A 26,672-nucleotide genomic window follows, 5' to 3' on the forward strand; every position below is an offset into this window, starting at 1 on the left:
TATTTCATCCATCAACAGGTTATCATGGGCTGCATTTTCCCATGAGGAAAGCAAATACATCACACTTTTCCCCAGAAAAGGAGTCATATGAGGCAAAAAATGGAAAAATACATTGGAGATTAGACTTGCAAAGCTACAAACATCTTTTGAGTTGAATGTGAAGTCAAGTGAATCCTTTTTTGTAGGATTATTACATTAATAGGACTCCCAATTAATTCCCAAGGAACTACTTGCCCTCTCACTCAAGATGTGTCACAGAATGAATAATAATCATCACAAGAGTAATTAAATATTTCTATTTATTTTTTCATTAATACAGTGTTTCTTTCCCCACAGACAAATAAAACGAATCATTCATAAGATATTTATTGAAGAGCTATCAAAACAGAATGCTATAGAAGCTCTTGCTTCTTTGGAAGACAATCTGCTTTAGTATTATCCAGAAACATTACCGATGCCTACAGAATAATGAACCTTTTTCCCCAACCCAAATACCCATAATGGATCCAAGGCACGTAACAGTGTATTAATGTTGGGAACCAGGTTTAACCTAGTACTCAGAGCAGAGATACACCACATGAAAAGGTATACGAATTACTATTTGAAGAGGAAGCTTATTAATGATGAGGGCAGATTAGGCTACTGCCAGATGGTGAAATATTCTGCTGGTGAAGATCAGAGTTTTGGTTTCCTCTGGAAGAAGCTGACAATAGCATTTATACATTCATCAGACAACCACCTCTCCGTCAGCACTTCACACTCTCTACTGTTGACTGCATGGAGCTTCTCCTTTTCCACACTTCGTAACAGCTGCTTGGACACTGCCAAGGACTGGAGGAGAAAGAGAGGAATGTTAGAAAGGTAAGTTTTCTATAATTGAATACTTCAGGAAATAATACAAAACCCACACTGGAATCCTAACCCAACTGCATTAACATCAGATCTCTTAGCTTTTGGTCCACCTTTTTGATGGAAGTATTTATTGCATTTAATTCCCCAGACTGCTAATAAGGTGGAGAGGGCTCATGGGAAGCAAACCAGCAGTCCCATGAGTGCTCATAATCAGAGTAGATGGGCAAAAGAAACAAAACCAATTTTGTCTGCAGTGTCAAATGCTACCCACATTATCAGCTGCTGGCACAGCCATCTCCCCCTGTCCAAGGTAACACAAGACCACCATGACTTCAATAGTGCAAATCCTAAACTAGGAGCAGGGACAGAGTTCAGCAAAAATTAAAGCCACCCAGTGTCATCCTGAGTACCCAGAGTGCACACACTATAATAATATTGCAGAACTAGTGGTAAAGATTCTTACATATAACCTATTGCAAAAATAAAAACCTAAGAGAAGCCACCTAAGGCACTCACAGAGACACTGCACAGTGGATTAATCAGCCACTGCAACTCTGTGGACAGTGCACTGCCTTAGATGCAGACAGTAGAGAAGAAGGATCTGTTTCCCAGCAGCAGGGGGACAGATCTGTGCTTGAAGGAAAATATACTGAGCCTCATTACTTTGATTAAGGATGAAGTGAAACCAAGTGACAGGATAGGTTTGGCAGAAGAATTGGGAATGCTACAGGCTTAAAAGGTGAAAGTAAATTAAAAATACTGACATTTTTGGGGAGGCTTGCATAAGCTTCTAATCTTGCCCAAACTTCCTTCTGGAAACTACTGTCAGGGAAGACTTCAGTCACAAGTCCCTGGGCACAGGCTTCTGCTGCAGTCAGCTTTTTATTGAAAAGCAGCATCTCACTTGCCTATATGTGGAAAAAAAAAAAGTGTGATTCAACAAGACACAAGATTTGAGTTGTCTGACAGGGAAGCTGCATGCTTCCAACATAGTCATTTTACTCTCTTGCTTGTTAATATCTGCCCTCTAAAAAGAACACAGAAGATTATTATTATTATTATTATTACTATTATTACTAAGGAACTTCCAGATACTGTCTACTTCAAAGGCCCTGCTCAAGCAGGATGCTCAGTCCCATCATCCAGGCCATAATGAAGATGTTAAGCAAGTTTCACACCCAGAATCAATCCCTGGGCTTCATCACTAGGGACTGGCCTACAGTTCCTACTGTTCACTAGGACGGTACATGTCTTTTTGAGCAGAGCTCCAAGGTTGCAGTCTGAAATTACCTCATCTTAAATGTGTTTGTTCACTTTTGCAGTGACTCCAGGATTTCTAGAACATGTACTAGCAGGCTGTGTCTCACTGAACAAACTACTCTTGGTACTTGGATTTCTATGAAGCACTTGTTCTGCTCTTTATAGATTTAAACCCTGCCCAAAAAAATACATTATATTAATACATGAAATGTCAGGTAAGTATTTAAAACTTCCCAGATTTTTTCTGTGGGATATCAAAAGAAGCAAAAAGGATTTTTGCTCTTCTGAGAAAAATTAATTGATTCTACTGTCTCATTTTTATTTTTTTTTACTATTATTTAGTTTCCTTATTTCTAGACTTGATAGAGAAATTAAGAGTATGGACAGAAGACCACACTTGCTCTCACAGTCAGAGGATACCAACACACCAAGGTCAGATGATCCCCACAGGCAATGCAGACATTCTTACCTTGGCTAAACCCATAATTTTTGGAAACAGGTAAGAGGAACATCCTTCTGGGCTCTGCCCAAGTTGACTAAATGGGCTGTGAAATGTAGCCTGGAAAAAAAGAAAAAGAACAAAACAAAAGAAACCTTACATCAGAGCATGGAATTGAAGTACTAGGATTTAATTTTAATTTTAAATATTCTACTGAGAGTTCACCAAACACATCTGAACTATTACCATAATAGTCTTCAAATACCATCTGGTAACATTGCTTCATCCTCTCAATGCACCTCAGAGCCAGCTTTGTATTAATTCCATTCCTACATCCAACAACCCTATTGATTAAGTTATATTATTTGAATACAGCACATAGAGAAACTAATATATATGTGCAAAATCTTTAGAGAAAGCCAATTCACATTTGCCTTAAAAGTTATTAAATACATATTCCAAATAACTTAGGAGGCAAAAAGCATTTTTGCCTTTCTGAAGGCACACCAAGTTTATTCTTTTGAAATATTCAAGTCACTGAATCTTCCTTCACCAAATTTTAAGCAAATCTAAAAAGAGCCTGTGCCAGAAATGCAGCAAGAAGTATAACAAAATAATACCATAATTGCAAGTTAGAACTGAACAGTGAACAATCTGTTAGAACAGAGAACAATCATCTATGAAAAGGCTTCAATAAACTTGAAGTTAATAGGAAAATTGTCACAAAGGATAATCTAAGTGAAAGGCTAGGTTAGATCCTATAGAAATCTTCCAAGAACTGTTACCAAGGGTTCAAGCAAAAGCTGTCCCAGTGCAGGTAGGAAGGTACTAGCAGACTCTAAATAATGAGCTTGCCATGGACCTTAAACACAAATATACAGAAAGTGAAAACTATGTCAGACAACATGTATGCAACTAATACAAGCATGCAGAGATATAAAAAAAAAAACCCACAAGGAAAAATTAAGATGCATTTATCAATTATTATATATACAACCAGTAAAAGGAAGTTCAAGCCATTCAAGAAAGGAGGATAATGTTAACAGGACAAAACATTTTGTGCGTGTTTGGATTAAACTTCAACTAAATCTATACTAACTCATGGCTATAAGGAGATGATATGCTAAGAGGAAGTAACTGGAATTCCAAATAGTCTTAATAAAATTGAGAGTAATGAGTAAGAAGATACTACCAATGGACAAGTTAAAGTTTGTCAGGAAGAAACTGGTACGTAGCATGTGATATACAATAGGGAAAACTTTTTCTGGCAACTTTGCAGTAAGAGATCCAGGTGTTAGATCAGATCACAAGTATGTAAATCAAATAACACAGTGGGATGTCAAATCAGAAATACAGCCTGAAGAATGTGGAGAAGTTCTCTGCTCCATTTCAAGTCAGTAAGACAGGAGCTGGAGAGATGTGTCCAGCTTGTACCACTATGCTTAAAGCGACACAGAGCAAATGGAAGGAGTCCTCAGGAACGTGACTGAAGGCCACATGAGGAAAAGCTGAACAAACAGCAGCTGTTCAGCTCAAAAAAAAGGAAAAGACTGAGAAGGTAAACCTGAGGTATATCTAACAGGTTAAATACACTGATGGCTAAAGTTATTCTAAGGGACAATGAATATAGATTTTTTTAAACTGAAGAACGAGGAAAAACAGGTTCACCCAGTAGCAAAGAAAGAGCAAATGAGAGGGGTGAAAGAGGGAGAAGCCAACATTTTTCAAGTAAAAAAAGAGATCTATGGGCCATAACTGACTGACTAAGTCATGCACATTATACAAGCATATGTCAGGAGTGACACAGTCATCAATGATCTGTAATGAATTACTTCAGCCAGTTACTGAACTTGCATGCCATAATAAACTTCTTCTCCCCATTTCACACCTAGATGGGGCCTTACAAATACCATTTCACACCAGCTTAGAGGAGGGGCTCTTAGCAAGAGCCTCGAAGTTGGAATCAGTAACTTGATAAGCATAACTACAGCACGGGAAATTCCATGCACATTAACTAACCTGGCTGATTCACCCCTGTGCTGGTTATTAATATAGGCAGGTGTTCCTTGATGCGATATACAAACCCTTAAGACTTTTCTGAAGTGTTCTTTTCTTTCAGATTACCCCAAATCAAATAATATTTAATACAGAAAGAGGCTTTAAGACTGCATTGGGATAGGCCATGTAAAGTACTTACCCTGTCAGAAGCATAGACAAGGTCGCACAAACCAAGGACTGTTACACAGATTCCAATAGCTGGTCCATTTACCACTGCAATCAGTGGTTTAGGAAAATCAATAAAATGGCCCACAAACTCTCTAGAGAGAAGGGAAAGCAGAAGATGCAAGATGTAAGACACACATCTCAAGTCTTTTTCATCCAATATAAACAAATTGCAAAACACGTGATTAGACACTGCATAACAAAACCCATGAGCTAGATAGAAACTATGTAATGTATGGTTTTTGAGCCTTTCAGAAATGAATTCTGAAAAAATAAGAACTAATTGAAAAAGCTGCATTTCCTCAGCAACTAAGAATCAAACATGTACATGTCAGCAGAGCTTTCCTAGCTCCTGTGATCAAGTTATGGAAGTGTTTTCCTCTTCAGCTACAGTTGCTGAATACAGCTCACTGACAAGAGCCTTCTGCCTACGCATCCATCCCAACTCCACCCATGGGATAGCAATTCCCTTCACAGACTCTGTTCTGCAGCGAAGCCCCAACAGGCACTAACACTGATGTTACCACAATACAGAATCCCCTAGTGCTCTTCTGCACAGGTTTGAGAAACAGCATTTTGTTTCATTTGACAGCTGCTTCTCCATCCAAGAGGTGCAAAATGCATTCTCAAAAGAAAACATTTTCCAAAAGAGAACAGTGTTGTAAGAACTCCATTCCTCTGCCGTCTCTGTGCATTGGTTGTGGTGAAGCACTATGCCTGTGTAATAGTAACAGCCCAGGAAACACAGGCTTCTCCCAAGAGCAAGGTTAAAGAGCATAAGGCACAGGAGACCCTGGATTGTGCTGAACATCCTATAAAACACTGCAGGCTGGAACACTTGCCAAGTACCAGTGAGTAACATCTTCACAACAGGCTCACACTGCATCATTGTCACTTGGAGGGGCAACTGTGATCCACAGACAGCCCACCCAAGTAAAAGCTGTAAAAACTGAGTACTTTACTTGCAGTTCATTTTTAAAACATAAACCAAAACCACTGATTTTCTGTGTATTTTAGCTTTTCCACCAGTTGCAAGTGCCTAAGGAAACAATGCAATTTGCAAGCATCTCTCAGATGCAATTATCACATACAGAAGTAAAAGAGAAGACAAAATCTGCCTAAGTAAGGGAAAAAGAGACCCTTATATGAGATGATATCCCTGATCTACTTGGCCTTAGAAAATAAATTCATTTAACAGGTAAATTAAAACTTAAAGGCAGAACGAAGATCCCAGAATTACTGGGCAATTTTGAACAAGCTCGTTACACCTGTCTCTGTTCAAAGAAGTCTGCCAGTGAAGGTATTTTGGCTTTTCCTGCTAGTGTAAACACTGCTGGATATGAAAAACACCACAATTTTTTCATACAGTTAAAATAATGTTTTTGTCATTGTATCTGTATGTACTTACTTTGGGAACTAATAAAGGAAATCAAGTTTTTAGCATCACTGTACTTCTAGTATTAATGTATTAATTTCATACAGTTAATACCACTTCCTCCCACATGATCTCTGTTTATGCACATGGTGAGTCCTTAGACACAGTCACCTAAATAGATGAATCGTAGCATAACTGGGTCTCTGGTGTTGTGTTTTCTAACAATGCCTGCAAATTGTATTTTTCCCATTGCATTAACTTATGCATATATGAAAGCAAGATGTTCTACTTGAGTAATACTGCTCCATCTTTTGCCATCTTCTCCATTTCACCAGGCTGGACATTAGTGAAATTATTCAGATCATTTCCACTACTATAGTAGTCTCCATTTCCTGCAGAGAACACATAGGAGTAAATGCAGCAATGGTTTCTGAGTAGAAAGAGAAGAGAAGCTTTCATTTATTATATTCACAAAATAATTTAATCCCAAGTGTCTAATAACATTAAGTAATTGGAGGTATTTTCTCAAAGTATACACAATATCTTAAAGAACATCTAGAGCTTAAAAGTAAGTTTTCACTGTCAATTTCTTGAAAAAAACAATCAGTAAAAAGCCAAAGAACGTTAGTTGTGAAATATTTGATGGGGGAAATTAATTTTCTTTTTTTTTTTTCCTGTAATTGTAAGATGGAAAAAATATTTTATTTCTCCCCCTCCACACTTCCTCAGGGCTTTTTTCTGTCAATTTGCAGTCCTTCAAACAATTAGATGTGAGAAACTTTTTTCTAAACAGGACAATGGAAATGTAAGTTGATGCATCTCCGTTCACCCACCTTCAAAAATGGATGAAGAAATTGAAAGGAGACAGAATAACCTATTTAACATGTAGTAGTGTTTCACATTTTTTATGATCTATTTAGAAGAAGGCATAGCAGTCTAAGGTTAAGACTGACAGCACTGCATTAACATCACTGTACTGGAAGATGGGTTCATCAGTAAAAAAACAGATAAGGTGGTGTTCAATCTGTAAGGCAGTTTGAGGCACCACCAAAAAAGCAAAAAGCATTTAAAAGCTGACTGCATGACTCTAGTGCCTAAATCTCCCTATGTTCCATGAGGACATTCACAGCATGGAACCTACTTTACACTGCAGTGCTCTTATTCACTGTGTGAAAAGGAACAGAAAGGTTTTGCAGAGGTGTTTGCTGTTGACTCACAGCTATGTAATGTGTTAGACTTTTCAGCTTCAGTTGTGTGAATCACCTTTCTTATCCTGTAAGGGATGTGGTGCACAGTAACTGCTACAGAAAGGACATCTAGCATCCTGGGAATGGGAACCAGGTGTTGGTAAAGCAGACAGTGGAGAAGAATTTGCAAGAAATTACCCCAGAGTAAACAGGTTCAAGCCCAAATTCACCTTGAATTCACACTACTTAGCTGCAAGCCAAAATTCAAGTTTTGGCTGATTTCCTAAAAAGCCGCTTTTCTGCAATGAGGATGGCCAGACAGGCAGCTACTCAAAAGTAATAAAGCCCTTAGGAATATTCCATGTCCATCTACTCAGCTGAGAAAAATGTTTTGATGTAACAGCATGCTTTCTTAAGAATTTAAAACACCAGCTTGAAGAAAATTTGCCAAAACATTTTGGAAAATCTTTGGTCTATAATAGAGGAAAGAACTTCCTCGCTGAATTTTACCTTAGTCTAAAACACAGGTAGGTATTTCATGTCAGTACTATACCTTGGTAGAATATAAAACATACCAGTAATAACTGCTATGGTAGAATCATTTTTTCCAGCTTCTTCAAGTGCTTTGATAATTTCTCTGTACATCTGCATAAAAGGAAAATCAACAAAGTATAAATGTGATGCTGCAAAAGAACATAAAGATGAGACTGACACTGACAACAAGGAACTCAAGAGACAGATTAACTATGATCCTTTTAAGTGCCGAAGAATTTGTCATGCACAGAAAGTTTGCTATTCCACGTGAAGTACTTCTGACCATAAAGACACATGCTTGCAATACTCAAACTTGCAGTGCAAATCTAAAGGACAATATAAGGTCCTTTGGAAAAACAAGCACTGATGTGAAACAGCTAATTTCAGTACAGCAGTTCAAGTGGACAAAATAACATACTAAAGAATTAGCAGCAGTGGGGTTAAGAAGACCCTGCTCTGGTATCTCTGCAGCTGTAAACCAGGATGATTGTGATGCTTCCAACAGAACATTACTCATGAAGATAACTGTGGGAAACGGAAGATCACCTACACATACATGCAGCAGCGCTGAGCCAAAGGCTGCACAAATGCTTTGTTAACACAAGTGACAAATCTTGCATCCAAACACAGGCCAGTCTTCCTGCAGTTTGCCATTTTAATTTAGTGTAGACCATAATCCTACATTAAGTTTGAAAGGAATCAAGAGAAACAGAAAAGCCTAATCTGTAAAATTTTAGCTGAATGATTTCATGTTGTACTGGATATTTATTCCTTAGGCTGTTTTTGATCCCTCACAAAGTTCAGACCACCATGCTTCAGTCAGTTCTGTTGAACCTGTAGTAAGTACTCTAAAGATTAAAGTAGCTTGTCCAGAAAGAAAAAAAATCATTAATCCTCCCAAGTTAATTTCATTACCTGATGGTTGATGGCATTTTTCCTATCAGGTCGGTTAAACATTATCTTTGTGATATTGTTTTTGGTAGTAACTATTAAAGTTTCATAGCCATCATGTCTGCCCTCTTCTGGAGAAGCCTCTTTCTTCTGGCTAGCAGATTCTGCAGAGACCAGACTTGAGACAAGTTCAGCATATTTCTGTCTGGCATCATCCTGCAATAAAAGAAATTTAAAAGTAGGGAAGAAAAAAAAAGGGGGAAAAAATACTTTAAAAAAGTAAGAAGAAAATAACACACACAAGATTTGAAAAGCTAAAATTGAAATTAGAGTACTAATAAAATGGGTACCTGGGTGGAGGGGAAGGGAAGGTGAGTGCTTCAGGAAAAAAAAAAAAATTAAAATCTCTGTTATAACATATTCCAGTCAGGGGGGGAGAGATGGGGACATCTTGTATTTGAGCACTGCAGAACACGCTTCAAGTCACCTTAAAGGCATCACAAATAGATATATAAAATAAAAGTGCATAGATGTTGGGATGATGACATTTATTTTGCTGGAAGAGTGCCCCAATCCATGATTAAGATTACCAGAAAGACCTTTGTCATATTCCCAGCATTTACATATTTCTATGGATCCTTTGTTTCTGCTTTCCAGTCAGACATTTCTCCAACAGAAGTTTTTATTTTAGAATATGTGTTGCTGAAAATAAGAGCACTGATATGGATCTTATGGCATTATAAAATTGATTGAAGACAATAGTTTTCATTTAGCACTAACATGACACACAGAAGCCTAAAGAATCCTGTCTCCCTATTTCTAAAGTAAGCAGTAATTTAAAAGAATTTTAAGTACTTGGTTGTTAGAACTTATTGGCTTGAAAGTGGCTTTGAACAATTTTATAATCCATAATGAGCAGCACATGAAATTGTCTATCCACTCTCCACTAACTTGAGGAGCCAATTCTTTTCCTTTAGTATTTCTTGACTAGTCCTAAAAGCTGCAGGGCCATCTCAAAAATAAAACCACAAACTAAAAAAAAGATCAAAATGTACCCCAAGAAACCCAAAGCAGAACAGTATCTTATATTCATGAAATTATGCAAGTGTTTTCTTTAAGAAAAAAAAGAAAAATACAAAACCCCTCCTCTATATTAAAGAATCTTTTTGACTGAGCTCAGCAACTACTACTGAGCAGCAGGCCTAATGCAGCACTGAAACAGCTGATTTGAAAATCTTGTTTCCTTCATTTAATAGCAGCTGAGGAAACCACAGCAGCTCTATGCAGTCAGACTTACTAAAGCCTGCATGAAAAAGGAATGCTTATGTATCTCTGCATCTTTATTCTCCTTGCTTGCTTCACTTGACTTCTCTAAAGGTTATGAAAGATACTAAAAATATCAAGATATATTGAGAAAGAAGGAATGAAGAGAGGCTCTCAATACACCAATTTTTTTTTAGTATTGTTGGCTTTTAGTCAACAGCATAAGGGACTGACTTTTTTAAATGGCAAACTTATGAATATGCTGAATTCAGAGATTAGTGTTTTGTTGTAAGAACTGAGAATATTTCTTAACATCTTTCTTAAAGAAAAGAGAAGAATGGACCATAACACAAAAAACCACTATTTTCATCAGAAGTCACCACATAAGATCTCTTACACAGATACAAGCTGGCAGTAATAATGTAGAACTAGGCTTACACACTAAAAAAAAAAAAAAAAATCTCCTAACACTGAGGCAGTGAAGTGATTGAGGAATACAGTAGGAAACATTTTGATGGCTGAAGCAGAGATGCTCAACTAGCATGTAATATTTTTAGTCATCAGCCATTCATTTAAAGACCAGGCACTTCAAGATAGAGTAATCTACAAAGTATCTAAGTCAAATTATGGGTTTTGTCACCTGAGACAAATTGCCGAGGGAGTTCCATGCATCCCACTTGGCTTTCTTGACAAAGTCCAGCATACCTGGTTTTGGAGCATTGCAGGGACCTTCAGTAGCCTGAAAAGAGAGAGAAACAGACATTTAAGCCTTTAATGAAAGTTCAGATGATCTGGTAGAGAAGATGATGACTGTTTTGAATAGTTACCTGATCAGGACACAGAATTCAACTACGATAGTGAAGGAATACTGGTTGGATAATATTCTGACAGCCCACATACCATGAGGTTTTCAGTGTCTGCTATTTCTAATATTGCATTGGGCTTCCAGAAGCACCTACTCAGTATGAGAGACTGGTTTCCAAAACACCCATGCATGTTAAGTTCTCCTGCCTCAATGTTAGAATCTTCTAAACTTGTTAGCTGTGTGAAGAGACCATTGAATAGGATCTATTAATTTGGATCTTACTTCAAAGTTGGCCCTGCTATGACCAAGGGCATTGGACAAGCTGAACTGCAACAGTCTGAACTATCCTGAAGTATTCTATGATCAGTTTTTCTGAAGAAAAATAAACTATTGGAATGAAATATTTCAAGTGGGAGTCAGGAAAGAAAGAAGAAAGAATACATTTATGAGCTCACTACTATTAATAAAGCTACCTGGAACCATCAGTTGTCTTTAAGGTTTTTTTAAATGTGTTACTGATTGCCTTCCTCAACATAATAAGCCACAGCCTGTACTGACCCTGCAGTCAATCCAACTCCACAAATACTTCCTGAAATACCAATACAAGCCCTGCTATGGATATAAAGCTATTTCTGCAAAGGTCTCCTTTCATACTCTGATAAAGAATAACCTTCACTCGAACTGCGGAAGGACAGTTCCTTGAATTCAAAATAAACAAACAAAACCCCAAACAAAGCCTACAATGACCATACTAAAAAAAAAAAAAAAAAGAGAGGAAAAACCCCCAGAAATCAACTTTGAAATGTCAGCACCATTATATCCACAGTCATCTGGGCGTGTAATATAAGAAATTTAAGAGGAAGCATTCAGCCTACTCTTTTTTTCTTAGGCATAAGCCATTTTCCAAAGCTGAATCAATATTCGTATATGGAAGGCATCACACAATGGATGTAATTTTGCTTTCTTTCTTTGAATAAAGGTTTCTACTCAAAGCATGTGAAAAACAGGTTTGGCTTCCCTTAGAATTTAGGCATTTTAAGGGGCTGACATTTCAGGAACACAATTTGAGCACATAAAATGAAGAGCCTGTTAACACACAATACATTTGAACAGCCTGTATTTTAAATAAAATTTACAGGCCTATCCCCTCAGGTTATAAATGCTCTTTACCAAACAAAGTAAGTCAAGTCAAGCCTACCTGTTTAAACAGGGCATAGAGTTTCAACTTAGTTTCATTCCCAGGATCCTTTTTCAAAAACTTCAGCTGTTCTTGAGCCTTTTGGAATTCCTTCTGGCTGACCTGCATGGTGGCTGCAGTCACATGCAGCTGAATTGCTGGAATGCAAACAGCTTGTGTTGGCCTAGGGGTAAGTGAGAAAAAAAAATCCCATTATTTGATTTTTGTGAAAGACTAGAGGTGAAACAAACACACTGTTTTTTAAGACATTTAAAGTAAATGTGAAACATTACATACAACACTAATCAAAATAACAACAACAAGAAAGATATTAAAAGTCACAGGACAGTTGCTTTAAAAGTTTGCTTTTGCTGTGATATAATTAACCTTTGGAAATTTTTGATTTTTATTAATTATTTAAATCTCATCCCCTTATAGTCAGTGCCTTGAATAATGCATTTAGTTCTAGGCCTCTCACTACAGGACAGACATTTTGATGCTGTAATGTATCCAAAGAAGGGAACAAAGCTGGCAGAGGGTCTGGAGCACAAATCCTATGAGGAGCAGCTAAGGGAGCTGGGGTTTTTTAGCCTGGAGAAAAGGCTGCTCAGAGGGACCCTGTCACTCTCTAAAACTGACTAAAAGGAGAATGTAGCAAGTGGGGATTAGTGTCTTCTCACAAGAAACAACTGACAGGATGAGAGGGAATAGCTTCAAGTTGCACCAGTAGCAAAGAAAATCATCCTAAAATCCAGATGGGTGGTCAGGCATTGGAAGAGGCTGCCCAGGGAGCAGTCACCATGCCAGGAGGTATTTAAAAGATGTGTCTATGTGACATCTGGGGACATGGCTTAGTGATGGACTTAGCAATACTGGGTTAATGGTTGGATTTGAAGATCTCATTTGAAGGCCCTTTCAAACCTAAATGTTTCTATGATTAGCAGCTTTTTATGTCCCTGAATTAAGATGAGTACACAGCCTGTCCGCTCTTCATGATCTTTTCAAGTGTGTGTGCTTCTAGCTAGAAACATTTAAATTTGAGAGTCTGGTTCTCCTTTCAGGGCAGCAAAAGTAAAGACTAATTTCAAAATGTACTTCAGAAAAGGACTGTCAGTAAAGCAACTTGTAGATGCTTGAGAAAAAACAAGGCAGTCAAAATATTCTAGGAGAACAACTTCCCACCAGAACAAGGCAGTTCCATTAAACTTCCCCCAAAAGTAGCAAACCTAACCCAATTCTGTAATACTTTGTAAAATCAGGTTTACTTCAGTAAAGTTTGGAATCAAAAGCCAAGAAGTCTTGCAATTTTTATTTATCAAGAGGGCAAAAGCATGTTGTTACAGCTTTTTTTTGTTGTTGTTAAATTGCAATATATGTTAAGCACTTTTACTATTTTTAAAATATTGGCTTTAAGTTAATGTATTAACCTTTCTTCTCTATTCTAGTAAAAAGAAAAAAGGCCCAACTTTCCCTATTCTAACTTACAGACACACTTGTCATGTTAGAACATCATATATGATAGATTTTATAATCAGTCTCATTTGAAAAATTAATGAGTATCTCAAAGGGAGACTGACAGAATGTTTAATCAGTTTAATATTAATCTTTCAGTTACAAGGCAATAATTTAAAAATCATGGAAATTCTGCCTTTTTATACATACCTAATGAGAATTTAAAAGATGTTCTACTGCCTACCTCAAAAATATCCTCATTGCTCTTATTTCTTAAAATAAAGAAAATGTATTTTCTGCTGAAAGCCTAAAAGTTGCAGGCAGAAAGTGTGAAGAATGTGAACTGTTTCCCATCAATTTTATTCTTCTTTCATTTTATGTAGATAGATGATGTAAATATATTTGTAAGACCTATCAGTTTAATGTATTGCAGCCCTTCTTCTAAGTTCTGATATTTTGGAGATACCAAGTTTGAATGACAGACATGGAAAAAATATTTTTTGTTACATACAGAATTTCTTTCAAAGTGAAAGGATTTCAAAATTTGCTTCAAAATCTTATGCTAGTAGCAGGAAACCTATCTAGGTTTGATATAGGCTATCAAAAAAGGTTGCAGGAAGAGAAAGTCCTTCTACTTTAGCTGATCAACTTAAAGCTTCTATTAAGATAGCAGGTCACCCAGACAAACACAAGGTTAACAACCCTCACTGTAACCAACACTCAAGCTGGTATGTTCAGATGACTCTGTCAAAATTTAATAAGCTAAAATATTATATTTTTAAAATATATTTTAATATATTGTAAAATAAAATATTAAAATATATCCCCCTTAAATAGCCGGGAGGTTACTTAGCCAACTTGTGGACTCCATTTCCAGCATTAAAAATAGCTTCAACAGGAAAAAATGCACTTAAATGGATATGGATACAAGATTTTTAACTGCATCTCTTTCATTAGTCTGTCCTGGAGTCCCAGAACATGACAGTTTCAGTTCCTATTCTCAAAACGTGTTTTAAAGTCACATTTACAGGAAGAAGAAATGAGAATGAAGGAAGAGTAGTTGTTTGTTTTGGTCTGGCTTTTTTTCCTTCCAACTTTGCTAGCCATCTTTGGAATTACTGGAATGCTACTGTCCACAAGATGATCTGCATATCTACTACAAATTTTCTTGTCAGTCTAAGCAGTGATTGAGGTAGATGCCATGTTTAAAAATGGAGATTTGGATTTACACCATGTTTGAAAATCTGGACTTCACTCCAGCCTGGCTGTGGTCAGTGTCATAAAAAGGCTTTAATAATCTATTTTATATACAATTTGATAATGATCATAAATTAACAAAAGTTGAGGATGAGCAGCTGAGGAGAGGAGGATGCCATAGCTGCTGGTCTGAAGGTATGTACACACATATTTATGGTTAAGGTTGGTTTGGTTTTAGTTTCTTAGCATTAAGCAGGTTACACTTCTCTTCCTTACTAAGGAATGCAAAGTAGACAAGTTAGAAGATGATGAGAAACTATTAGGTGAATCAAAAAGTTTGGCTGGGGAAAAGTGGAATGATCTTCCAGGCTCAGAGGAACCTTGCTGTTGGGTTATATTCACTTTTTGCTTCTTAGTTAAATGTTTTGGGTAAAACTGTTATCTATCCACTTCAAATACTTAATCTTTCATTCTTCTTTTCCTCATTACCTACTGATTTGTAATAGGAAATTGTGCAACTTAGGTGTTTATTAAAGTCTGCTTATAAGAAAAGGCCTTTTATCTTTCATTCTTCCTTGCTGCTTGTAGCTCAATTCTCTGCAGGACATTGATGATTCACCCCATTCCTTATGCCTTCTGATTTCTACAGACGCTTCCTACACATCGGAGATGCTCATCAATTCTCGATATGCTAAGGCTAAACTGATTACTATGATTTCTCTACTAAAATAACAACAGATGATGAAAACACAAAGGAAAAAATTAAGTTGTTTCACAATTAATTCATCTTGGGCAGGACTTCATTCTTCAGAGGCACACACAAGCAGCAGTAAGAAATCTCCTTGATCCCAAGTAGATCACACAGAGGGAGGAGATCACGCGACACCTCTCAGCACACACAGCAGCGCTGCCACCTCTGGCCCTGCAGAGTGGTGCCATGCCTGTCCCAAGGACAGAGGAACAGGAGAGGCTGCAGCAGTACAGCATGCAACAACTTGCTCCCTCCATCTGCTGCTCCCTTGCTGTGACACTGAGTCCTTCTTAGTCACTCACTGAGCCAATCCATGCCCCACTTTAGTGGCCACACAAGACTTTGTGGAAGCCACGCAAGGCAGGCAGAGAGCCTGGAACCTGATGTACAAGCTTTAAATCCAACCAGAAAAAACAGCTTAGGAAAGGCCATCAAAAACCCCTCTGTATTTCTCTTTCTCATCTACTCACTGCAACAAAGCTAAATAATTTCATTCAAAAAGCTGCCTGTTTATTATCCTGCACCCTGTGGGCAATTAGCTGCCACCACCCCACTACTACAAATTACCTTTGCTGTAGCAGCACCCACAGAACAGTGGTGAGGGCTGGGCAACCTCCCCCAGCTGGGTAAAATTCCAGCTCCCACCAGAGAGACAGAAGTAAGAGGATTCACAACTTGGCAGTGCAGTCAAAGTCCATGACAAATGCCTGCGCTCTCCTGCAAGACCAGTCACTGGGGACTTCGCAAGTTGCACGCTCTGAAAAAAGAAATAAATCCTGGGCATCACTGTCTGAACCTGAAACATTCAGGCTGACAATCATTTCGTATTTATTCTCTTGGTTCAGACATTTCTTTGTTGCCATTCTGTCATTCAGGATATCCTGGTGGCTTATCATTCATCCTATTCACTCTACCTGTTCACTTAAATGTCTTTTTTCCCAATAAACATCCAAATATCTCTTAAATTTAGGACTGTAATTACAATGAAAGTTATTTCTCTCTGTTTCTGTTATTCATAAAAAAGACTGCAAAGCCTGTTAAAGGCAGGCCACTCACTTCTGTGTATTTCTGTCACTTGCATAAGGACTTTAAAGTAATTTAAAATGCCAATATTTTGTAAAATACTGACTGCTCGTTTTCTAACTTTTAAAGCAACATAGCAGTTTCCTCATAAGATTAACCAGAAGTCAAAAGATCTATTTGCACAGGAAACATCAGACACATTCAGCAAAAGAAAGGGATGGATATACCTGAAATCCATCTTCTATTTACTTAGTACAAGTTTTCTTTTAAACATTAGTAGATCCCTGGGAAATAAAGCACATAGAAAATCCTATTAGGATTAAAAGCAGCAGGTGGTTCTAGATATACATGGGTTTAAAACTCTTGACAGAAATGGAAACTGCTCATTTTACATTATTTTAAGTAGCTTTAGGGAGATAAGCAAGAAAAAGAACAGGAAGCGTTGTTAGACAGAAGCAAGAAGCACATTAAACTGTCACTTGGAGGAATCCTGCAACATCTTTTGTCCATTATGTGTAATACTTCAGATCATGTGTACAACATCCCTTCTTTGCCATGATCACTGTCTCAAGGTGCTGTCATTTTTTTCCATTGCTCTTTCCACATGTTCCTCATGCAGAACAGCAAAGGGCACAGTAACCACCCCTTGCCATTTCCTCCACAGGAAGTTTTACAGCATCATAAAGTGCCACTATTTCTGCTCATCTTCTTTCCATCTTAAAAGAAAATTAAATGAAATAGTGGTTTGCTACTGCTATTTAAAGAGTGGTATGGGTTGGTTTTTGTTGAATTTTTTAGTTATGACTCAAAGCAATCTATTCCCACAAACCTCAAGGTTCTCAGTGTTTGGTTATAACCAAAGGCAAGCTTCTGATTGCACGCCTCTCCTGAATCCCTGAAGAGACAGCACATTTCCCAACCCAGCTCACACCTGATTTGCAGGTGCCAGCCAGACCTCCAATTTTTCTACAAGGTTCAGGAGCCTAAAACCTATCCCAAGAGCTTCCCCCGCTCCCCAGCACCAGCAAGTGCTGCTCTTTGAGGCTGCTGTGAAGTCACACGGGAGGAGAGCAACCAAATGAGACCTCCTTGTTCCCTTGTCCTCCTGCTGTGGGGACACATCCATCCACAGTGAGGAACCACGTGTGCTCCCTGAAGGTCACTGGGGCAGTCCTTGCCTGCTGGTGCCTGGACAGTACCACCCCAACCAGTTTCAGGCTTCATTCCCCTTCTTTCAGCAGTATTTCTCTCACTTTGATCCTCCCTTAAAATTATCATGGTTTTTCTCCCTGGAGGAGAAGAGGGATCTGGAGAAGGAACAGCAACTTTGGATCATTAGCTCAGCTACATCAAGGGGCGCAGGAGCAGAGCTGGTGGGAAAGCTTGTCACGGCTGGAAATTGTAGCAACTGTTAAGAAATGAGGAGTGTGAGGGGAATAGAGACCTGTATTTAAACTACAACCACGAGAAAATGAATGAACCATCTGAAAAAGAGAATTTAACCTAACACATCAACTCCTCTCATTTCACCTCCACGTCCCCAAGACTTCATATCAGAATCTCTAACAAGATTAAATAAAGAAAGTTTAATTACCAAATAATGACAATGAGCAAAGCATTAGCAGTACCACGCTCCCTTGGTAACCAGGAAAATAATATTTATCATTTTCCATATTTACGTGCAGTATTTTCTGGATGCAGTAAATTTAAAGCTGTACTTCACTTAATTTTGCTGACAAGAGGAAGCTATTATCTATGCTGTTAACATAAAAATGATTAGAAAATTTTAATCTGCAGGTTTCCCAAGTTCTCATTCATCATGCCATTGGTTACATTCTACTGAAACCAAACAGATAATAATGTAACATTAAGGACTCATAAATTTTTTACATAGCCCAAGCACTTATACAGCAATGTAGGAGCTTTCCCCATACTGCTTAATGTGGAGAGGGGTCATTTCTGCTGTATCTCTCCAGTTATTCTCCCCATACAAGACACCTAGACCTGAACTGGGAAAAAAGAAGAGGCACCTGAAAATGCTAAAGCAAACTGAGCATCCTGTGGCATGTTTGGAACACTCATTGCTCCTTTGCTGTTGGGGAAAAAAAAAAAAAAAAAAAAAGAAGAGCTATGAAGAATGTAGATGGTAAATTTACAGATAAATTTTGGGTAGTTTCTTCTGGCTGTAGAAGAAAAGCAAACCCTTCTTTCTTTATGCCATCTTATTACAGGCTGTTCCCAAAGAAATTCAGATAATTTAACTATACACACTTCTCACCATATACTTTTTTCAGATTGTCTTTTTTTTTTCTTGCTACTGAATTACTTTGTCATGTGTGCCTATCAAATCAATGATGCCTGCTGCTGCTGTTAAGACTTTTAGCTGCAAAGCACTCTTCCTTTAAGTTGTATAGACAGATTTTCTTACAAATAGGAGTTATGTACTAAGCAGTGACATTATAATATTAAAAGAAACCTCAGCTTGACAATTTTTACATTAATGAAGGCAAATTGCTTCAGATTTTTATTACTAGGTCTGTCCTTTAAAGTTTCTTCGCTTATGCTGGGAAATGTGGAGTAGCCACTAGGAGAAGGGAGGTGGTGAGCGAGTGGCTACATGGTATTCCAGCTGGGGTTAAACCACAACAGTCCTTTTTGATGCCCAATGTGGGGCACCAAGGGTTGAGATAACAACAGATCTTACCACAGCATGTTAGAGAACAAATTTGTTACAAGCATTTAATAAATTAGCTTAATAGTTGCTGGCTACAATGCTGTTTTCTGTTTGCTCAGAGTTCCTGCACATGTGCTCACAGTCCCTGTTCCATCCATGGGGTCTTATCAGCATCAAAGTTATTCTCTAGAAATCAATGCATTTGGTTCATCCAGGGAAACACTAAGTTTTATTAACCATGGCAACACCATGAAAGAGTTGATGACTCAGTCGACAGAACTTCAGCCTTTCTAAAAGAATTCCTAAGATGTAAGGAAACTATCCCTTCCTGTTCCACCAGCACAGTCCCTGGCAGTACCTCACTATACCGCAGCATGGCGTAACTAAAATTTATTGCTATTAGGCAATAAGAATGTTTCTAGTGTTCTCATATTTCCAATGTATCTAACTAGTAGAAAACATCAGTTCAAATGCTCTATAAACAATTTACTTACTGCTACTTGAAAAAACAGAAAGAAATGAGCTTATCAGCTTTTACTATTTTACACTCCTACACTGTTTTGACATATAAAAACTAGAGGATAATTATGTGTCTGTTGGCAAATTGAAGTGCTGAATCACTGTTGTTTAGTGCAAGTGGCTCAGCTGTGCTTGATAGTTTCTTTTTCAATATTATAGAATAGCTAAGAATGAAGGCTCTAGATTACCATTCACCGAAATATGAAATGGTCTGATCTTTGTGCTCTGTACATGCACAGCTTTAATTTATTTATGCTCTCATCACAGCTGCTGGGAGGGACACTAGGATCATCTCCTGAAATCTCCACAATCTCTCTTTCCAGTAGACTTAAGTTGAGTGGACATGGTGAACTAATAAAAAATGAGAGAACCTTCTGTATATGCTCAGCCCATGTAAGACATCTCTAAAAGCGGGAGATTTACAGAGATATCCTTTGAAGAACATTCCAAAGTTAAAAATAAGAACGTTAGAAGAAAAAATATAGAGCTGCAACACTCATACGTGTGACATTTGCTGAGAATCACTGAGAGTTTATTGCAGCATTTGGAGAGCAGCAAACTCAAATACATTCCTTACACACCCTTATCCAAGGTGGCTTAACAAAAAGTTATGAACAAATACTCAAAATCATTTTGCTGCTAATGGAGAAAGGAAAAAGCCATTTTGATTTGGCTTGCAGGGACAAATCTTGTTGGCTGTATGGAAAGCAAGAAAATGTAGACTTTAATATTAACAGCTTACGGCAAACATAGGTAGGTTTCTTGACATGGATACAAGCAGCTCCTGCAGCTCCCACCCACATCAGAACACCCACTGACACTCCTCATAATGCAGCTGAGTCAGTGAAAGGAAAAAAATTTTGTCTGAGGCCTTCTTTCTGTCCCGAATCCATGACACCTAGATACAACAGGGGTGGACAAAAGGAATACTGAACAAAACAGTAACAAAGCAGTACTTGCCAATGGCTTATTCTGCCCAAATCTAGATCTCTTTCAGACACCTTAGAATTAAACACTTTAGGTCTAAACACAAAGTAGCACAGTGCTCTTGGTTTTGTCAGTATTTCCAGCACCCACAATCAAACAGACCAACAGGCTTTTAACAGGTTTCTAAAGACCTGAGGCAATTTACTCAACAAAAATCTGATAATCTGAAATGGAAATACACACACACCAAGGGACTTCACGTCATGTCTTACTGAGACAGTGTAAAAAGCTTAAATTATAGCATTTAGAAGACTGCACCTAAAGCAGCAGCTCCCAAGACAGAGATCAGAGAATTTTGTTGAATTGTGCCAGTTAAAAGTGGGGATGCAACACAGGCAGAGTCAAACTGGCTTCTGCTGTCATTGTGGAGATCACGAAGAATTACTGATCTGGGAAAGAGGTGGACAACCCATATAACTTGGAAGTTCTTCCTCCAAATAAAAGTGTGTTTTATCTGGCACCGTACTGGTAATTAAGAAAATCAACACAAAAACAAACAGATTCTTTTGTTTCAGAAGCAGGCTGACTATACTGACATATTTGAAGCAGCAAGCATTTTACAAGCATGTGTATCGTGGTGTGAAATGACAGCACATTTGAAATTAAAAATTTACCCTGTTTAATGGTTAGCTTCTAAGAACCAAATTATTCAAGAATTATTTCCCATTCTATAAACTACATACCCCTTATATCAGAAAAAATATTATCAGAACACCTTACCAGAAAAACAGTGGCCACTCTTTTGGAGGGACAAAGAATCAGCAAAGAATCCACACAGCACAGTATTTCTGATCCTCAATAAATAATTTTTATTCACATTTAAGAATGGAATCTCTTCTAATCAACACTGGTGAGGCCACACCTCAATTACTGCATCCAGTCCTGAGTTTCACAGTACAAGAGGCATGGTCATACTGGAAAGAGACCAGAAAAGAATCACAAAGATGGAACATCTCACATGTGAAGGGAATCCTAGAGAACTGGGATTGTTCAGAAAGCTGTGTTCCATGACAACCCAACCTCAGGGCTTCCAGACACCTTGGCTTGATATTGGCTATGAACTGTGAAATCCACCTCAATTACATATAGCTTGCTGCTTTGGATTACATTTCGCTGATTTTAACTGCTGTGTGTATTTCAACACAGTTTAAGAGCGTGCCTACATAAGGACCTAAGTTTACCAAGACACTTTTCTGGAAAACTATACAATCATCTCATCATTACCTTTTGTCTTTTAAATTGTATTGGTAAACCAGCATGAGCAAACAAGATGTAGCAATTAACATGAGTATTTGCAGAGAAAGCCTCTCATTAGGAGATTTAGTTGTTCATTCTGTTGTTCATTCTTTTGACTATTTAAGTCAAATATTCAAAGCACAGTGTAAACTATGTTTCAGAATCCTGGCCCTTAAAGAAAAGGAGAATTTCAAGATCCATTGGTGGTATGAAGAGTCTTTCTGAGAGACTCTGAAAGTTACCTTACAAATGCTAGGGGAAGCTGATTTTACCAGTATTTTGCAAAACCCTAGTGCAAAAGTCAAATGGCACAATGTTTCAATAAAGGAAAGAAGGTAGTTTCTTCAATATAAGAAACAAAAAAAAAAATATTACTACTTAAAAGGTAAGGAAAGTATGATGAGCTCTCTAAACTTCCTACTGACTTGCACCAAGACAGAAAAGACTAGGGAAAAGATTAGGGGAAAAACAGATTTAAAATAAAGGCAGATATGTGCTCTGCTTGCTTTTCTGGTGGCCCACATATAACCCAGATTAAAAAAACCAGCTAGAACTACAGATCTGACCTGCCAAAGGTAAGTTTGCAAAGAAGATAAGCATGGTTATCTTGAGCAAGAGCAGCAGAGCAGAGTACCTGAGCACTACAGAATCCAGCACAAGCCAAGGAGAGCTGATGAATGGAAATCTGTCACAGAAAAAGATGTTGGCTGATAGGGAATAGCAAAGAGCTGAGCAAGGTGCACAAGTGCAGTCTGAAATACAGCACCAAGAGGCACAACTTTCAGAGAGTCAGAAACCAAAATGCAAGAGCCTGTGTAAGACCAGGAGTAAAAAACATACTCCACAGGGCTTCCCTGGTGTAGGATCAGGGTCCATGTTTTGTACTGTGGGTAAGACACAACCCTTATATGTGGGCACATTTCCCATGTCAGTGAGCCAGGATGAATTCCCAATCAGCTGCTAGTGGGTGGGGAAGTTGGCAGGTAGATGTTCAGGAGGCTACAGGGCACCCGCGCTGCCTACACCTCACTGAGATCAGGAGAGAAACAAGACCCACATTGCCTACATCTGGGGAAATGTTTCAGGCATAAAAGCAACTTCTACTGCCAGCACCAGAGGTTTTGGTACAGAGACGCAGGAATGTTAGCAAACAGGGTTTTTAAGAATATAGTCTGATCTATTACTTGAGAACAACACTACAAAAATCCATTCTTCCTCCTTGTAAAGGGAATTGGATTAGGGATGACAGCAGGCAGCAGGAAAAAAAAGGAAAGCTGGTACAATACAGAACTAGGGCCTGGTAGGGGGAAAGTGAGTGAAAAGGCAATAGTGCCCTTTTTGCTCAGCCAGATGAGAACACCAGAACAAAGTTCCTAAAAGAAACAGAATGGAAAGGGGGATACCACTAGACTTAGTGATCACCTCCAGGATGGCAGTAGCCTCAAAGAGGTTTTCCACAAGGCAAGGCTTACATGCCCTCTGGGTGTGCTGGTATCCACAGTTCTCCTCAAATGCAGGAAACTTTACTGCATGTCTGCAGCAGTGGAAAAATGTATTTATGTGCTCTTCACATATTAAAAAGAAGCAAACAAAAACCTGTGATGCAGATACATCATAAACACAATCAAGAAGTCTTTTCAGGGGATGACCTGGAATACTGAGCTGCTTCTAATTGAAGAAGGCCCCCGAGCACACTCGTTTGACGAAGCAAGAAATAATCTCTCAGCTGCAAGAGATCAGTTCTTCCTCTGCCCTCAGTGGAGCAGCTTCCTCATTAAAAGCAGAGTTTCATGGCAAAGCTACGCTTCTGGGCCCTAAAGACCCATGACTTTACATCTGACTGGCTTAGTGGGAGGCAAGGCAGGAAAAAGTCATAGCTCTTTTCTGTGGGTCTATAGGTCTGCAGTCAGAGAGAGGTAAAGGAAAAGATGAAAGGGTTAAAACATCCTGTTTTGCCATAAATATATTAAAGGGTGCTTGATACAATGACCAACAAATGCAACTGCACTACCGAGTAAGCAATTCAGGGAGCAGGATCAATTAACTCCCAGGCAGAAGTACAAAAAGGCTGCAGAGACTAAGAACTGTTGTGTATTGTGCTGGAACACCTGAGCTCCTGCCACGTGGGTGGGCTGTAAACATCCAGATGTTTTGTCACAAGACGATGAGGGGATGACAAGAAGAGATTTGGAATGCTGTTCAAGAGGCAGATGGAAGTGAACTTGAACTCTAAAGACTTCTGTCTCCCAAGCTGAAAACCAGATACTGTAGTAGAGATTTACTGTGAGCAGGAAGTATTCCAGGCACAGAGAGAGACCAACAAGGCTACAGAAGCAAGGAGAAGCCAACAATGTAAGAGAAAATTAACTGGATTTCAATTTACTTTACTTAAAGACCAGCCTTTAATAGTGTTCCTATGAAAAAGGCTTTTCTGAGAAAAAAGCTCATGGGAAATTGGTCTTTGAAAAGATCTGACCTCCTTTAAAGTTGCTGAAATACGTGTACCAAGGAACACACTAGGAAGTTTGGGTGTGATTGTTACTGTCTTGGCTTGACCAGGAGAGTGCTCTTGGAGAAAGTCTCTGAGCTGCTGCCAACTCCACTCTCCTGAGTTGTGCTTGGCACATGCAAGTCAGATCCGTTCTAGACTACACAAAACTGGGAGATGTCCTCCAGCCACTGATAGGCATTAAGCACTGGGATTGCACTGCAAAGCCCAAAGGAAACCCCCAAAACAAGGACAGCACAGGTGGAAGTTTTCCAGCAGCAAGCATTCGGCGCCCAGTGGTCTGGCCTGCCCTAAGTGCAGATATGGCTTCACAGCAGTGGTGTTTTGGGGCCTCCAGCTCCAAAGATCTGAATGCAAACACCATCAAATGCATACAGCCCCAGTAAGACTCTTCTAAATGTGCATTTCTGTCAGCATCCCCCCCTCCTCAGACAAATTTAAACATTTAAGCTTGAAATATTATATATTGCAACAGGGAAGGACAAGAAGAGCCTGTGGAACCCACAATTCCAAAGAATTATGTCTTGCTTAGAAAAACAAACAAACCAAAACAAAGCAAGAGCAATTCTTGCATTTTGCCTTTGTATTTGTACAAGTCTTTCTCTTTCAGTGGTCCAAGGATATGTCTCTTTTTTTCCAAGTTTAGACTGCAAAAAATGCTTCCTAAGTTCACTGGCACAGCAATGTTGCCAGTGTCTTTGATAAAATTCTGCTTGCATACTGCTAATACAGAAAATAAAGCTCACCCTTCTCGTGCTCCAGCATTAGAAAAACTGCGCTGTTTTTCTTCATTATGTCTGATTAAATACTTAAAACATGAACCCATTATTAATGCTGATTTATGAACTGCTGTCTCATATAGAATCTTGCCATTTCAAATGCATCTGACTCCACCAGCCTAATGATCATCAGCAGGCAAGTCTCTTATGTGTTTTCCCGATCTAGTACTGCTTTCCCTCACTCTCATTGTAACAACTTAGATACTTTAAACTAATATTATTTAGCTGTGAAAGCTTGCCTAGGGATTTTTTTTTTAAATGAGGGGAGAAGTCACACAATTCTCTTTGTTTCTCCTCCTGTCTTATGATATTCATGTACGTACTTCAAATGAATTCATACAACGCTTTGGGTGAAAAATACTACAGTTTAATGCATAAATGTCTTACAGTCTTCTGGTTAAGATGCCCTCATGCTTAACAGACATACTTGGATAATTGAGAAAAAGCATTTCACTTAAGAAAGTGTGCATTATAACAGTCAAATCTGAATGTTGTTACCAATCAGAGTATCACTCATCTTTAAATCTATTGTATGATGATGTCTGCTTCACTATTCTATTTAGAAACTTGTTTACCAAGTATACTTAACACATCTTGCTTTTTCTTGAGTATTAAGCTATTTTTGATTGGAAGAGGAAATTCTATGAATTGGCATACTTTGTGATTCTTATTCATATGCAAGCATTTTACTGACACTTTATTTGGAAACAGCTTAAAAGCAATATGTAATAAATAGAGGTGTAGGAGATACTGTGTGATTATTTGGAAACCCAGAAAAGTCTTAGCAAGAAGACCTAATCAGCTGGACACACAATTAAGCTTGGTTTTGTCAAGGCCAGGCTGGATGGGGCTCTGAAAAACCTGGTCCAGGGGAAGGTGTCCCTGCCCTGGCAGTGAAGTTGGAATTAGATGAACTTTAAGTTCCCTTCTTACCCAAACCATTCATGATTGTACGGTCTATGGGACTGATAAAATACAGAAAACAAGAAAAGGCCCAAACACACACACACACACACACACTCTTTTACACATTTCAGTACGGTTTTGGAAACCTCACCCCCAGCCTAACCAACCATTTTTCTGGCGCCCTCAGCAAGGCATCAAACATACGTTTCCCAGTCCCACGCTGCGTTCAAACTCTTAAGGGTGGTGGGTAAGGCCGGAGGGGTCCCCAGCTTTAGCAGAAAGCGACCTCCCCCGTATTTGGGATGAGAGCGGCGGCCGGCCCGGTGTCTAACGCCGGGGCCATCCGGGGAACGCCAGCCCGGCTCATCCAGCGGCACGGGCAGGGCAGCACCTGCTCTGCACGCCAAGCCCCGGCGGGAGCCAGCTGGGGCTGCCCAGCCCCCGGCCCGGACACCCCCGGCCCAAGCCCGCCCGCCCGCCCCCGTGAGGGCCCCCACCGGGCAGCCCCGGAGAGATCGGCACTCACCTTGTCCCGCAGAGCGACCGCCAGCACAGCCTCCGGACGAAGGTCAGGGCCGGGGACGCCATAACCAGGGGAAAAGCAGGCGGGAGGCGGGAGGAGACGGAAAACCC

The 26,672-nt window shown here is 39.0% G+C and overlaps 1 protein-coding gene across 3 annotated transcripts; it reads right to left on the bottom strand.

Moving 5' to 3' along the window:
* Nucleotides 1–281: 281 nt before the first annotated feature.
* Nucleotides 282–26,672, bottom strand: ECI2 (enoyl-CoA delta isomerase 2). 3 transcript variants are annotated; one of them, XM_088054680.1, is made up of 12 exons: nucleotides 26,566–26,663; nucleotides 16,657–16,713; nucleotides 15,974–16,163; nucleotides 12,028–12,190; nucleotides 10,665–10,763; nucleotides 8,786–8,977; nucleotides 7,912–7,981; nucleotides 6,439–6,541; nucleotides 4,749–4,869; nucleotides 2,582–2,671; nucleotides 1,617–1,760; nucleotides 282–831 (listed from the first exon to the last, which is right to left on the bottom strand). In XM_088054680.1, exons 4-12 carry the CDS (start codon nucleotides 12,133–12,135, stop codon nucleotides 676–678), a joined length of 1,083 nt encoding a protein of 360 aa, XP_087910806.1. In that variant the 5' UTR covers nucleotides 12,136–12,190; nucleotides 15,974–16,163; nucleotides 16,657–16,713; nucleotides 26,566–26,663; the 3' UTR covers nucleotides 282–675. The 3 variants fall into 3 exon arrangements, with proteins under 3 accessions (XP_087910806.1, XP_087910810.1, XP_005525375.2); XM_088054684.1 differs by lacking the exon at nucleotides 16,657–16,713 and having other exon boundaries at nucleotides 26,566–26,666; XM_005525318.3 differs by lacking the exons at nucleotides 15,974–16,163; nucleotides 16,657–16,713 and having other exon boundaries at nucleotides 26,566–26,672.

The sequence above is a fragment of the Pseudopodoces humilis genome, chromosome 1 (assembly GCF_049639895.1).
Source record: "Pseudopodoces humilis isolate 2021_Gansu_Grassland_sample_001 chromosome 1, ASM4963989v1, whole genome shotgun sequence".
NCBI lineage: Eukaryota > Metazoa > Chordata > Aves > Passeriformes > Paridae > Pseudopodoces > Pseudopodoces humilis.

Bases quoted from the DNA above. Each gene is read 5' to 3' on its own strand.
- ECI2 (XM_005525318.3), bottom strand. From the start codon at position 26,627: ATGGCGTCCCCGGCCCTGACCTTCGTCCGGAGGCTGTGCTGGCGGTCG. The intron at 12,191-26,565 runs GTGAGTGCCGAT...ACTTACCCCTAG, and splicing joins CGGTCGCTCTGCGGGACAAG to GCCAACACAAGCTGTTTGCA. The intron at 7,982-8,785 runs GTAATGAAATTA...CCTTTTATGCAG, and splicing joins AAAATGCCATCAACCATCAG to ATGTACAGAGAAATTATCAA.